General features: G+C 40.3%; 1 protein-coding gene across 3 annotated transcripts in view; it reads left to right on the forward strand.

Annotated features, from left to right (window-relative positions):
• The first annotated feature begins 1,006 nt into the window (after nt 1–1,006).
• The window catches only part of LOC310896945 (E3 SUMO-protein ligase RanBP2-like), a 45,063-nt gene continuing 31,306 nt past the window's right edge, over nt 1,007–14,763 (forward strand). For all 3 annotated transcript variants that reach the window (XM_083829943.1, XM_083829944.1, XM_083829942.1), the window contains exons 1-17: nt 1,007–1,327; nt 3,430–3,497; nt 4,000–4,111; nt 5,092–5,244; nt 6,105–6,335; nt 6,710–6,855; nt 8,168–8,360; nt 8,905–8,995; nt 9,863–10,072; nt 11,367–11,545; nt 11,644–11,819; nt 12,100–12,223; nt 12,570–12,731; nt 13,127–13,264; nt 13,348–13,494; nt 13,940–14,122; nt 14,209–14,292. In XM_083829943.1, the coding sequence (XP_083686069.1) occupies nt 1,253–1,327; nt 3,430–3,497; nt 4,000–4,111; nt 5,092–5,244; nt 6,105–6,335; nt 6,710–6,855; nt 8,168–8,360; nt 8,905–8,995; nt 9,863–10,072; nt 11,367–11,545; nt 11,644–11,819; nt 12,100–12,223; nt 12,570–12,731; nt 13,127–13,264; nt 13,348–13,494; nt 13,940–14,122; nt 14,209–14,292 (2,472 nt within the window). In that variant the 5' untranslated portion in view covers nt 1,007–1,252. The remainder of the gene's footprint in view (nt 1,328–3,429; nt 3,498–3,999; nt 4,112–5,091; nt 5,245–6,104; nt 6,336–6,709; nt 6,856–8,167; nt 8,361–8,904; nt 8,996–9,862; nt 10,073–11,366; nt 11,546–11,643; nt 11,820–12,099; nt 12,224–12,569; nt 12,732–13,126; nt 13,265–13,347; nt 13,495–13,939; nt 14,123–14,208; nt 14,293–14,763) is intronic.

The raw sequence follows: 14,763 nt of genomic DNA on the forward strand, positions 1-14,763 counted from the left end.
TAGTGAGCCAAGCTGAGTATGGTCTGGTTGCAAGGTTAGCACTAGAGCCGGTCAACTGCTGGCCTGTCTGGTGGGCTACCTTCCTGGTGTTGCAACCACTGGGGACAACGTGGTGCTAATTCCACAGAGATGCCGACCAGCGTCAAGGCACTCGACCTTGTCTGTATGAAGGCAATTTCACACGCCTCCCCATGATGAAAAGCAAAAATTTCCTCCAGTGACTCCCAAGCCAGCTCTCGGATTCTCCTCTGCACCAGCGCTAAGACTTCTAATCCTCAGCCTGGCAGGTGTTGACAAACTGCTTGTAACCCCAGTCATTTAAAAAGCAGAGGGAAAAAAAAACCACGCTAATTCTTCTTATGGAATTAGAGCCAATGTGTAAAGAAATCACCATTAATAGAGCAAATAATAAAAGAGAGGGTTAACTCTGGTTAACTAGGGTTAGGGTGTTAGGTGGCTGCTGCTGATCTCCTTACAGAAACAAGGTGGATACTTGATTTTTCCTGCAAAGATGGTAGGAGTTGTGGAGATGTCGGTAGTGCTTAGGTGTAGCAGGAAACTTGTGTATGTCAATGGGTTGCTAGAGACTGAGAAGGGGATGAATTTTTAATGAAGAGATATTCACAGAGGTATCACACGACTCAGGGACAGCCCAGTGGCCACATTTTGACCAAAGTGACTGGAACTTGCAGAAAAGTGAGCTGGGCACCTCCAGCAAGCGGGCTCCTGCTGGGAATTAAGCCATGGGGCAACTGCCTTACGGCTTAAAAAAAAATAATAATAAAAATAGTTTAAACCTCCTGTCTCAAGCTTTGCAGCCTGCTCATCTTAACAGCTGCTCCCAGCTGATTTCTGAAGGGCCATTTCCAAACTCATTTCCTAACGCCCCGTCACGGAACCCCAACGACCGCCCCCAACGGCCGGCCGCCAGCCCCGCGCATGCGCTGCAGGCGGGGTGGCCCCACCCAGCGCCCCGCCCCTCACTGTGGCGACAGCTTCTGCGCGTTCACGGGGGGCGGGCGCCGTGGGGCGCGCGGGGGGGGCGCGCGGGGGGAAGTTTGCGTAACGCGCGGCGGCTCCTGCGCACCCTCCGCAGGGCGGGCGCCGCAGGGGCGCGCGGGAACGTATGTAGCGTGCGCAGCGTGCGCAGCGTGCCCAAGGTGGGGCGTACGCGCTACGCGGCGGGTGCCCCCGCCGGGAGCGGCGCGGCGCGGAGCAGAGCCCGGCCGGGCTCGGCGCCGCCGCGGCCGCCATGTTGAGGCGCAGCAAGGCCGAGGTGGAGCGCTATGTCGCCACCTTGCAGGCCGCTGCGCCTTCGCTGAGAGAGGTGAGTGAGGCGTCGCCGTTTCCCTTGGCCCGGGGGGGAGAGGCGGCCGGGGCCCCGGTTGGCTTGGCTGAGGGTTGGGGTTGGGGTGGCCGGCTTCGGGGGGGGGGGGGGTTGGGGCTACCCCTGCCCCGCGGCGCTTCACGGACGGGAGGGGGTTTTTAGCAGGGTTTTCCTCGAGGCCGGTGCGAGGGAAAAGGGGTTTCCTCACGGGAAACGTCGCGGGTCTTTCCTCCGGCCGGTGAGCCCTGGGTTTGCTGTAGGAGGAGCCCGCCGGGAGTTACAGAGCCGTTCGGGTTTGTGGGCCCCTGGTTCCTAACTTCCCGGCGTTACTTCCCTTCAGAAACTGAACTCACAGATAGGCAGCACGCCGCCTTAAACTTTCAGTTTCCTTTACGTGCGGCGCGGTTAATATTTCTGGGCGGCCGCTTCGTGAAGCGGCAGCGTCGAGGGAGGGAGAGCCGGGAGAAAACGGCTCTGCTCTCTGTCACTAGCCGGGCACAGGGGTGAAAAACTCCAAGCGTTCCTATTATAGCTGGAAAATGCTACGCAGGTCTCAGCCGACTGATGCAATTCATGGGGCCCTAATCCTGAAAGATGCCGTTCTGCTGCTCTGAATTGGTTTTATCGCAGAGGCAGAATATTTAGCAGCCTGAATGTGCCCGAGCTAACCATTATACGTTAGGGACTGCATGCAGGGCCTGTGTACACCATCGTTTGTGCCTTTCCCAACAGCAACAAAATTGTCCTGTGACTTTGTTTATTCGACTTGGGTGCTGTTTAGATTAGACGGTGTCAAGTGCATCGCTGCCAGACTCACAGATACTTTTCCACAGTTTTGATATTTCTGGTGGACTCAACAAAAAACATTTCCTCTCCTTTTCTTGTGCTCAAGGCCACTGGATGCATTTAGTTTTGACTTTTGAGCGATGTTTACAACTGACTGTGTCGCACAGTCCACGGTGGAAATAGTTACTGGTTTCCTTGTTGTGTTGATTTCAGAGGGAAGGGTCTTACAAGGCTGCAAGCGTTTATTTTGAGGTTTCTTTTCATCCCTGTATACAAGGTGTCAAGTTTGACTCCACTCTGGCATGTCAGTGCGTCTTTGTGATACCTGAAAATATGGACTGAAGACTAGGAGGCCTGCTTTCATTTAAATTCACTTTTTAAAGTTTTACGTAGATAACTTCAGGGTGGGAGAGGGGTGAAGACTGGCAGTTTGAGTGTGTTTAGAATGTAGACAGTTGTTTAACGTTTTGCACCGTAGACCTAACTACCTCCAGTATTTTGGAGTTCACAAACAAAACCTGCTTTTGATCTGATGTTGGGAGCTCAGATTTTAAATACATGTTATCTAGCTTCTACCTTGAAGTTTTTGCTTGTGACTTTGTAGTTTCATAGCTCATTCCTTTGACTCATTTCCTCCTGCCCGTGCTTCTGCCATCTTGCCCTCTTGCTTGCTCAGTCTTCTGTTTTGCCTTTTTTTTCCACTTTCGTTTCCCTGTTTTATTCCTCCATAAATACCTTTCACCTTTCATCCCCAGAACAAGTGTGTTCAAGTTATCTCAGACTGGTAACATCAGAAATAAATTAATGCATCAATGCATTTTGTATATAAACTGAGAGTAAGTGGGATTTCTTAGTTGAGGAGAAAGCATTGTCTACCTATATTTAAACAGTTGTATGTGACATGTACTAGAGCAGGACTAAATAGCATCTTCTTGTTTAGTCTATCAGATTTAGGGATTCGTTTTGCAACCTTGTTACATTGGGGAAAAAAAAACTGTACGTTAAATGTAGCTGACTCCATTCTTCTACACTCTTTAGTCAGAAGTGTTTATGAGCTGTTACAAGTATTAAGGCTTGTTGCTTGCTTCACCAGTAACCTCAATTTCACGTTAGTAGCCTTCGCCGGTTACTGGAAAAACATTGTTTTCCAAATCCCACATCTTTCAAAAACAAAGCTTTGGATATGAGGAACGGACTGGAGCTGATAACTAGTTATCAAATTCAGTCTCTCAAAAGTATTAGAAGGGTCTTCCTATTCAATTACTTTAAAAGTGTTGTACGTCTAAAATGTGCTTGTCGTGTGTTTTCCCCTTCAGAAATCGTTGAAAGGATTCCTTTTTGCTAAGCTGTATTTTGACGTCAAAGAGTATGATCTTGCTAAAAGGTAACACACGTTGATGTATGCTGTTATTCTGTTCTCTAAAGCATAATAGAAAAGCTAAATGAATATGAAGTAGACTGGAGAAATCAAGATCACTATCATGCTGCTTTAAGGTAGCAGTAGACATGGGTATCAGATGCTGTTTAAATCTTTATAAAACAGCAACTTAGATAAATATCTATGTGATATTGAAAAACTTACCGTTTGAAATGGCTTTTATTCCACTGTATTATGAAGTTATTACAGTTTCTGTGAAGTTATTACAGTTAGAGTTTCTTTTTTTAATAAACACCAATACTTGCTGGCAAATAAGTAGCATCTGTACATGTAAAAATAATGTTGTTCTGTACTTTAAGGTCCAGACCAGGTATCTAGAACCAACCATGACTGCATTTCCTGTGTCACATGTTAAATTCCTGCTTCAGTTCTATGGAGGCTGGGGGGGAGGACAGAGAGACTCATATTATTGAGGAATATTGATCCTTTTTTTTTTCCTGTTCTGTAGGTACATGTATACATACCTCAGTGTGCAAGAGAGAGATCCGAAAGCACACAGATTTCTTGGACAAATTTATGAAGCTGAGGGCAACACTGAAAAGGCTTTTGGATGTTACAAGGTAAACACTCCACTGACCTCCAATGTCCTGCTTTAATCCATTGCAAAGGGACTTTTAAAATCATGCAGTTCTGGACATTTCTTAAATGCATAAAAGAAAACATATTTGTGGAAAAAGTGTAATATGTATGCTTTCCGTTGCCAAATGCGTATATGATGTACTGCAGAGGGGATTCTTCATTTGACATGATTTGCTTCAGCAGTATTTTTTTTAAGTTGATTCTTTTGTGACCTAGACTGGGTCTTCGTGCTACCTGCTATTAAATTCTTTCCATATCGTACGTTGCCCTTTGGACTAAGGATCTGTGACTGCTGTCGAATTCCCTAGCAGGGGCTCTGATGACAGCAGTAATCTAGTTGCTACTGGAAGACTAGACCTAGGGTGTTTTCTAGTTGTTTGTATTTATTGCTTTTTTTTGGGTTTTGTTTGGGTTTGGGGGCGGGGGGGGGAGTGAGATGGGGCAGGGCAAACATAATTTACATTTATATGCTTGCCCAATGAGAAATTCACCATCAGAATGCCTTTGTTCAGGTTTTAGGGAGGGAGAGGATGTGCTCAACAGTTTTGCTGCCAATACATCCCAGCTTGTCTTAGTGTGTGACTTAATTATATCTTTCTTCAAAAGTGTCCATATGGAGTTAGACTAAAGGTACTTAAGAGTCCAGCTGCCTGCGTATAGCTGGTGGTAGGGGCAGAATAGCTGGCTTTTGCATTTTTGCTCTTCTAAATCTTTTCTTTTCTGAATTTTTGCTCTTTTGAGTTGCAGCAGATGTATCTGGGTGCTGTAAACTAGTGATAAGTTTAGAAACTGAGGTCTTTCTTAATGTATTCAGAAAGTATTTACTAATAGATCTGTCTAATTTGAATACCTGTGTCTTTTCAACGAGTGGTGTAATTCTTTCCTGTTCTGTGTGGATTGCAAGATCAAGTTACCTTTTTTTCCTGACTTTTTTTCCGTGTGTGTGCATGGGGAAAACTAGCGCTCTGTGGATTTGAACCCAGCACAGAAAGATCTAGTGCTGAAGATAGCGGAGTTACTGTGCAATAATGACATCACTGATGAAAGAACAAAATACTGGGTTGAAAAAGCTGCTAAGGTGTTTCCTGGAAGCCCTGCTGTTTACAAGTTGAAGGTAAATGCCAATTTCCAACCTCTGTTCTGTGACTTAAAGAAGCTTCTAGTATCTGACTGGAGCACTTTTCCCGTGTCATCTCATGTAAAACTTCCTGGCTAAATTATTTTAGAATCTTGAGTATTAAATCTAATGGAATTAATATTCTTTAGATTTAATTCTTCTAGAATTTATTCTTCTATTTAAAGAAATGTTAATTTCTTTGCTGTTTGACACTTCTGTCTAGCTTTCAAGAAAACTGCAGCTGCAGGCTCTCATACGCTTCTCAAGGTTTCAGGGTTGACAGTCTTCAAAAATGCAGGGAAATCATGTTAGTAGTCACATCCAAAAAGTTAAGACTAGGTAGGCAGTTCTCTATTTATTGTGTGACTGGCAGGAAGGTGGCAGGCCTGAGAACTCAGACTTCCTTGCTCTCTACGCTGCTTTTTTGTTTTTTTAATTTGGATTAAAAACAGCATAAAGTAAGGAACGCTCTAATTCTCAATTACTGTGTAAATGCCTTCAGTCACACAATCTCACTTTTGCACAGGTATTAGTTTTGTGTAGCACAGCAGCAATGACACCTAGTCTTAAGATGCTTGTTTCAGACAGGCTATTCTGTGTCAGGGTATGCTGTCTTTGAAGCAAATGGTTTCACAAGCTGAACATACCATCCATAAGAGGCAAATTGTTGTGTTTTTTTTGTATTTTAAATGTTTGAGTATTTCTTCAAACTTTGTAATAACTGGAAGCTTTTCAGCTTTAATAGTTTAAGTAATGTAGTCTGTGTGGTGGAGGCAAGAGAATTGTCTCTTAATGCAGTTGTTGAAAAGGCCCACATGCAAGACGAAATATTAACGTGTTGCCTTCATGTTCAATAGGAGCAGTTGCTGGATTGTAAAGGTGAAGATGGATGGAATCAACTTTTTGACCTTATTCAAGCAGAACTCTATGCAAGACCAGATGATATCTACGTTAACATCAGACTTGTTGCACTGTACCGCTCAAATAATAGGCTGAGAGACGCTGTTTTCCATTGTCAGGAGGCAAAGAAGAAAATACCTTTGCAGTCGAGCTTGGAATGGTGCTCCTGTGTCATAGAGACATTTGAGGTGTGTAATCATATTTTGATATTGTGATAATCTTCCATATCATTTAAACTAGCTTGTGTCTCTTAGTTCATTACACTGACAGCTATTTCTCAAGTGATTTAACTCCTTCAAATGCAAATTAGTGAAACCACTCAAATTACAAAGTACTTCCTTGGAGTTTCCTTCCTAGAGTTAAATGTTACAGAGTTGTTTAGTTTCTAATTTCAGGGACCAAACTGTTCAGGCAAATAGTTCCCTGGAATTTTGCTGTTGGTGAATGTCTCAGTAGTGGAAATAGATTATGCAGTAAATGATAGTGATTTGTTTTGGAGAAGTACTGTCTTTGCCTTTATGGAAGGATGACTGTTCCTTATCCTCTGAACCTTCTTCTTTAGGAATATCTGGAATCTGTACAAGACTTGGAGTCTGATAAAAGTAATTGGAGAACTATCAAGAAAGACTATCTGCTGGCCTATTGCAGCTTTCTTAAAATGATGCTATCTTCTAGAGATGTTCAAGAATGCAGAGGCGCACTCAAAAGGTATTGTTTTACCTTTTCTGTATTTAAAGCAAAACAAAAAAACCTCTATGAATTGCATGTATTTTTCTAGGTCACAGAACATCTACCAGGCTTCAATTTCACTGTGTAACCAGTTTGTGGATGGGAGAGGAGACTCTCTGTTTTAGAATAAAGAAAGGTTCCTAATAGGCTTGAGCCCCAAGCTATAAGCCTTGTTTGAGTAGTCAGCACATAACCATGGGGAAGACCCAATATTATCTTGGGTCAATTACCTTTTTGCCATTCAGTAAGAGAATGTTCTGTACCTCAGCAACTATCTCATTAAAATTTCCCAGATGCTTGTGTATCAGCTTTGTCCTGGTCAAGTTAACACAACACATGTTGAAATAATGAAGAATTTTAGGCATATAATATAATTGGAAGGGAGGAAGCTGCCTGCAGTAAGAACATTCACCTTCAGAGAAAACTGGATAGTGTTTCAGGGCTAGCTGGTTTCAAGGCGTACCATCTGTGTCACAGCTGAAGTAGTACAAAACAATGTTTGTAGCCAATTTGTTGGTGAAGAGCTATGTTCCCTTAGATCTACCTTCTCTTCTTTCTTTTACCTTCTCTGGAGATATTCAAGACCCATCTGGACGCCTACCTGTGCAATTTGCTTGAGGGAACCTGCTTTGGCAGGGGGGTTGGGCTCAATGATCTCTCGGGGTCCCTTCCAACCCCTACAATTCTGTGATTCCCTTTGTCAGTAACTTCTATTGACATAGCTTTGTTTCTCGCTTAAGTGATGATTGTTACCTTTTTTAAAACAATGTTCTTCAGTCTGCTCTTCTTGAATGAGTATATGAAGCAATACAGGCAATGGTTGAGGAATAGGTAATGTCCAAATATGTCCCCCCCCGAACATTGACCATAAACGTGTGGTTGTTCTTCTAACATTTCGTTAGAGTCCTTCAGGGTACCTAGATCTGAAGCACTTCTAGATCATGGCAACGCTAACAGCTATTATAGTTTTGTCAGGTTACTGAAAGTGTTGACTGTTTATTGGAAAGCCACTCCTGAGTGGAGACTATTTACTGGCCTGCAGCTATTCAGATTGCTGCGGTACCTCTTATTTGGAAGAACCAGTCTAACTGTATTTTGGTCTGTCCTTTTGGTAAGTGAAGTGAATTTTACTTCAATAAACAAAGTTGAGAGCTTTGGGAGTTTGAGACGGTTATTCTGCCTTCTAGTTGACTCATCAAGTTACTTGATTCACAGTTAAATAACGTTGTCCCCAAACGTGCTATAGCTTTTACCAGGACTTTGCTCAGAATGAGTCTTTTCTACATTTTAGTCTTGATGGTGTGCTTCACTCAGTGAAAACCTATGTGAGTGGGACTGACGAGTTGTCTCATACCTTCATCGAAGTGAAAGGACAGTTATACATGCATGCTGGAACTTTGCTACTGAAAATGGCTCAGCACAGTGAGGCACAGTGGAAAGAGGCGTGTGAACTGGCAGCACTGTGTTACATGATAAGTTTCCAGGTAAGTTGTTTTTCAGTGTATGCCTTTAGTTGATGCAGTTCTTGGAATGCTCTGTTAAACATTTGTATTCTGAAAATTAACTAGTGTTTGTAAGACTCCCTCCTCACCAAATCTTATTATTCCACAATTCTTTAAAAGATTTCAAATGGCATCACTAGAATAAAAGTGTATCATCAACTGCTTTTCTTGTCAAAAGTAAATTGACTCTTAAAGGCTAATGAGTGTATTTCCCACAGTCTGTTCTTTTCTGCAATACAGCTGAAAACATAATGAATAGTAAATTTATTGGTGTAGGGAGGGAAGAGGATGAACTGAGTAACTCCCTTATTCTTGCGTAGACAGCAGAACTAAAAAGGTGTGCTATTGTGTGCTATTTGCAAAAGATACAGTTGCCCACCTCATATTTTTCAAGGGATGTGTTATATAGTACCTTCAGAATTGATGCTCTTTTTCTTAAGTTTTCTTGTGCTTGTTTCCTAATTTTTGAGACTAATTTAAGTGATCTGCTTTGTATAGTAAAGAAGCTATAACAATTCTTCACCAGGTTCCTAAACCAAAGTCAAACCTAATAAAAGAGGAGCATACTGGACAAGATACCCTGGAAATGTTGGCCTGTGATCGGAAAAGCCAGTCTGGTAATGAAAAATAATTAAAATCCCTTAGTTACGTTTCAGTCTTATGAATAGCTACTTTAAGAATCAAGTAACTCTTGTTAAAGAATACACTTTGTGTCTTGAAATGCAATAATACTCTCTGGATTCTGACTCCATATGAAATGCAAAACAGTAGTTTGATCCTGACATCTAATGTTTTCTTCCTCCTCTTCAGCATGGTGGTAGACTTCATTCTTTCTTTTCAAGTGAGCTTTTTCTTCTTTTTATCTCAAGGACACTGAGGTAGAATTGAACTTTTTAGCATTTCCTAATCTGAAAATGCTTTCTGCCTGCTGATTCTATTTTACAAGTTTACAAGTATTGTTAGCCCAAGCATAAAATACTATTGTTGCTCCATCCTTTCCATTCCCTTATTTGTTCATCAGGTTTGCTGTTTCTGTTGCTAAGCTTAGGCAGGCTTTCAATCTACATGCTCTATAGCCCCTAGATGAAAACAAACAAGAAAAAACAACAGAACAGTAAACATCAGGTTGAATTGTTCCAGAATGGATTTTGATAAGATCAACTCCAACTTGTATTACAGCTGCTTATTTTTGAATACAGTTGCAATGCCCCTAGAACAATAATTTAAAAAAAAAAAGTCTTTGTAAATCCAGTTGTCCAGGAAAACAAATGCCTTGGGACTGGTGTCACTAAAGGCTTGGAAAGCCTATGTGCTGAAACACTGACCTAATTACAGGGAGAATATAACTTACCAATTTGTGGGTTTCATAAGGGGAAATCTTGATTCTCAGCCTTCCGTAGCAAGAACAGCCCACTGTATCAAATACTACTTTCCTTGATTAAGTTCACTGTTTATCTATGTGAAGTGATATTTTTGTCTTCTAGGTCATATGCTGCTGAAATTGAGCCATGGCAAAGAAGACTTCCTGAAAGAGGTTGTGGAATCTTTTGCAAACAAAAGCGGTTCATCTGTGCTGTTTGGTTGTCTCTTTGAGAATGGAGCTTCCAGAGAGAGGTCTTTCCTTGGTACGGATGATATTGGAAATGTCAGTATGCAAGCACCAGTGCAAGAGGAACTTCATAAATACGATCTTGGTAAGAGGTGTTACTTTCTGAAACTCAGCATAAACATGACTGTCTGTACCAGAGAGTCTTCTAGAAATACTTCATATTGCAGTAAGAGACAGCCATACTAGCTGTTCAGTGTTGCCCTAATTACTCCAAAAGAGTGATACGTAAGGAGTTTCAATTTATGCTGTAACATGTTGCTGAGAAGCAGTATTGTTATGCCTGGTTCTTAAGAATTTGTCACATACTTCCCTACTTCTATCCTTTCTGTGTTTTCTAGTCTGTTCTGATCCATTTTCATTTGCTGCTGCCTGTTTAGTTCTTTGTGTTTGTACATCGATAAGTGTCAATGGGAAGGCAGGTCTCTCTTCCTATGTAACCTATGAATACAGGTTACGGGCACAAAAATAAGGTAACTTTAGGAAGAATTGCAAACTAGTAAAAACTTCTTATTTTTGAACTTGACTTGATGATGAAGTCTGGCTTTGAATTTTGGTGTAACAAGGTTAGAGTACTAGTAGTTTTTTTACCTAGCTGATAATTTTTAGAAACTTTTAGGCTGTTAAATCTTTTCTGTGTACTACCTAACTCTCTGTTAAGTAATTTTAGACAATAAGGCTTACAGTCCTTTATCTTAAATAGCTAAAATAAAGCTTATACTACCACAACCTCTCATAAGCAGTTTATTTGTAGTGTTTTTTGTTATGTATTTTAAAACAACGAAGGTCTGTGCATGTTGCATGCAGGCTAAAGATTTTCCCTGTTAAAGAAATAAGTGCAAAAACATAATTGCAAAAAAAAGTCTGGCTTTAAGTTAGAAATTAAGTGTTCAAGCTATTTTAACATTTAACATTGCTGAAGATAGAGATTTCACGAGCATTACAGAACTAGAAAAGCTGCAGTACTTCTGTTTAATGCATTAGTTTAACCTGCTGCCTCAAAATGAAGAGTTTAAAATTTAAAATTCTTATGTACTTCAGTGGAAATGTTATCTCCATTCTTTGCTTTGACAGAAAAGCTAAAGTATTAATACATTTGGCTTGTGCACTCCTATGAAGTAGATGCTGCTTCTTCGAAAGCTATTTATATAATATAAATAGATGCCAAAATCACTTCAAGAATGCTACATCTTACTTTTAAAATGCTTATTTCCAACTTAGATGGAGGCAAAAAGATGGGAAGAGATTGCTAGGAAGCTCCTTCAGTGTGATATATATACTAAAACTCTACTTTTCATATAACGAAACCCGGCTTCGATCAGATGTTAGTCTTCCTAACTAGGATGCAGATATTAACTTCCTACAACTTTGTTTTTGCATAGGTGCTGTTCGAATGCACCGTGGTAGTCTCCAGCACCTCGTGTGGCTTTGTTTGCAGTGGATCTTAATGTCAGTGTTACCCCCAGTGCGCAGATGGCTAAAACAACTTTTTCACTTGCCCCAAGAAACATCAAGACTAGAGACAGATGCTCCTGAATCCATTTGCCTGTTAGACCTTGAAGTAAGTAAATTTTCCATGTTCTTAAATGTACTATACAATTTAAGAGTTTTGGTATCTAATACTTTTTATTTATTTATCTTTTATTTTTACAAAAACAGGTATTTCTGCTTGGAGTGGTATTCACTAGCAACTTAGAATTGCAAGAGAAGTTTAACGCTCACTACAGTGCACATCAGCCTCAGTTCTTACCATTGGCAGTGTGCAAGCAGCTCTATACTGAAAAGCAAAGAGCCTGGTGGGATGCCGTTCGTACTATTACGCACAGAAAAATAATGTAAGGCTTTTTAAGTTTGGAAATATTCGAAACGAGTTTTTAGTAGCTTCTGCAAGGGTGTCATGAATTGATCCCCATAGATTGTGTGTAAAATTCATTTTTCTTGATGTATTTTGGACATTGAAGTCTTACTGCTGGAGGGGCTTGAGACACTTAAGAACTTTCTAAAAATGGGGTTTTCATTTCTAATAATGCATTTTTAAGCTAGATGTAGGTTAGGACTAAAAAAGATGAAAAAAAAAAAGAATACTAACTGTGGAATATTTCTTCTGATATGTAGGCCAGAAACATCAGTAAAACCGAGGCTTGTAGTACAGCATGGAATAAGTACTCTGCGAGCACTGGATAAACATGGCCTTCAACCTGCCTTAATTATATACTGGGCAAAAACACTGCAAAAAACCGTAAGCTAAAATTATTTTAAAATATGTATAATCTGATGTTTTTTCTCTTATTTTGTGAACTAAACAGTAGATAAAATCAGATGAGAGAACTGTGGTTAATTTTGCCAGATAAGTTACTTGCTATAGTCGCCCTAGTGAGTTCTCTATCCCTCACTACTCTCTTAATGCTACTTTTAACTGTAGTGGTATTTTCTACCTGTATGTTACATAGCTCTGTAGAGAGGTCGCCTGAGGTTTGTCACAAGTATTAGAGAAGATACTAATTGCTTCAGAGAACAATATGTATGAATAGCAATGGGTTTGAATTTGTTGAGATGACCTGCTTTTATTCCCTTTTCTTCAACAGGGTATTAGCCTTAACTCCTTTTATGACCAGAAGGAATACATTGGACGAAGTGTTTACTACTGGAAGAGAGTCTTGATTATGCTGGAAGTAGTCAAAAAGAAGAGAAGTATTCCTGAACCTACTGATCCTCTCTTCAAACATTTCCGTAGACTTGACATCCAGGTACAGATTGATTAATCTAAAATTGAAGTAAGAGGGATTATATCACAAAAATTTATTGTGTGTGTGTATGTTGGTTGGGGTTTTCTTGCATTCTACGGCTCTATGGTGTTACTAATATAATATCATTAACAGTGATACTTGGTAGTAACTGCATGTCTGATTAAAGGCAGGGGAATCTCTCCTTATAACTTTATTTTTAATTTTAAAACTCTATTTGATTGGAAGACACTGAACTCCCTTACTACCAACTTTCTTTAAAAAGTGTTTTCCTTGTATTACAGGAATAAAAAATTAGTAATATCATTAACCTCCGCCTGCCTGATTATTTAGTGGCGTTCACATGCACTTTCTGTTCCAAGTATCGAGTTAAGTATGACTCGTCTTTTGCTTTGTAGGTCTCGCAGGTTACAGTCTATGAAGAAGAGGCACGTATAGCATTTGCAACATTGGATGCAGTTGATGGCAGAACTGATGATGCTTTGTTAGCATTTGAAGCTATTAAGAATGTCGTTTCATACTGGAATCTTGCTATAGTAAGTTCATAAATTTCATTACCCGCAAATGCTTTTTCTTCACTTGCATTCTGACTGATTCTAATTAATGTGCATATTGTTAGATCTTCCAAAGAAAGGCAGAGGAGATTGAGAATGATGCCATGATGCTAGAAGAACAAGAAGAACACAAAGTCTATCTTTTTAAAAGCAAGCATTATCTAATGAAGATCTTAGACGAAAGCTCCTCTGATGTGTCAGTAACTGAGAAAGTAAGTAATTCTTGCTTAAAAGCTTGTTTCGAGAGATGCATTGGTTTATGTTACTATTTTAAAATGAAACCATTTGCATTCAAGTCAGATTTTTTAGACCAGACTTTACTTAAAGGCAAGCTAAACTTATTTTTTCCCACATGACAAATAACCTGCATAACTCTAGTGGGCTAGTACATTCTGGGAAACTTCTGTAAGATACCAGATCGTGCAGTGTTCTGACTACTCTGTGGTTGACAGCTTCTTTGCCAACAAATAGCTTTTGCCCATTATTTTCTTACAGAGGTTAACAGTTTCCAAATAAAATTTAAAGCTTACATGAATTGTTCTCCTACATTAACTTTGATTTGGAGCTTTGCTGAAAAAACAGTATTTCTGATCAGAACGTAGTCTCCTTCTCTGAGGAAGAATGCAATCATGACTTGCATTTCCAATAACTTTCTAGCTGCCGGTATCTGTTGAAACTGTGAGGGAAATGTTGGACGCAGTGATTCAGGAACTCGGAGAGAATGATGAAGAGGCAAGTCTTGCCTTCGGAAATGACCTGTCACCAGCTGTAGATTCAGAAGTGAAATATTCCACTTCACTGTCTAATAACTTCTCTGTCTCACCATCTAAGAGCTACAAGGTACATTAGCCAGTTATTATTTTAGGGAAGTGTTATGTTTGAATAAAAATTCAATAGGTTAAATGAACTTTTCTTCTGCTCCCCAGTTTTCTCCTAAAAATCCCCCTCAGTGGGCAGAAGATCACAGATCTATACTTCAAATGATCTGCCAGCAAGTGGAAGCTTTAAAGGTAAACGACTTTGTAAAGTTAAACAATTTTGTCACCATGTTCAATGCAGATCAGCTCATCTTGTTGTTATAGTAAGGACTCTGATCCTAGCCTAGCAAGCTAACATTAGTTCATGCTACCACATAACTCAGTGAAAATATCTTTGTAAACATCTACCTAAAATGAGTGCAAGAGTAAAACTTGTTGCCTAAAAACCCCAATTCAGGACTCAGGCAGGGGTATGGAGGCAACCCTTCCAAGGACTGTGTGTGCAGAAAGAGTTCTGCTATCATCAGCTTGGGTATCATCCAGTTGGTTCTGGGACTTTTATTTCTGGCTTTAGAAAACACTCCCAGCATGCTGTATAGCATGAACAGATCTTGGATTATTCCAACAGCCACCTCTTGATTTTTTTTTCAGAGTTTGAACATGATTGTAATTAGGGTAGGTATCGCTCCTTATGCTTTCTTCTACAAATACCAGTGTTATACA

Source organism: Anser anser, assembly GCF_964211835.1.
Source record: "Anser anser genome assembly, chromosome: 1".
Classification (NCBI taxonomy): domain Eukaryota; kingdom Metazoa; phylum Chordata; class Aves; order Anseriformes; family Anatidae; genus Anser; species Anser anser.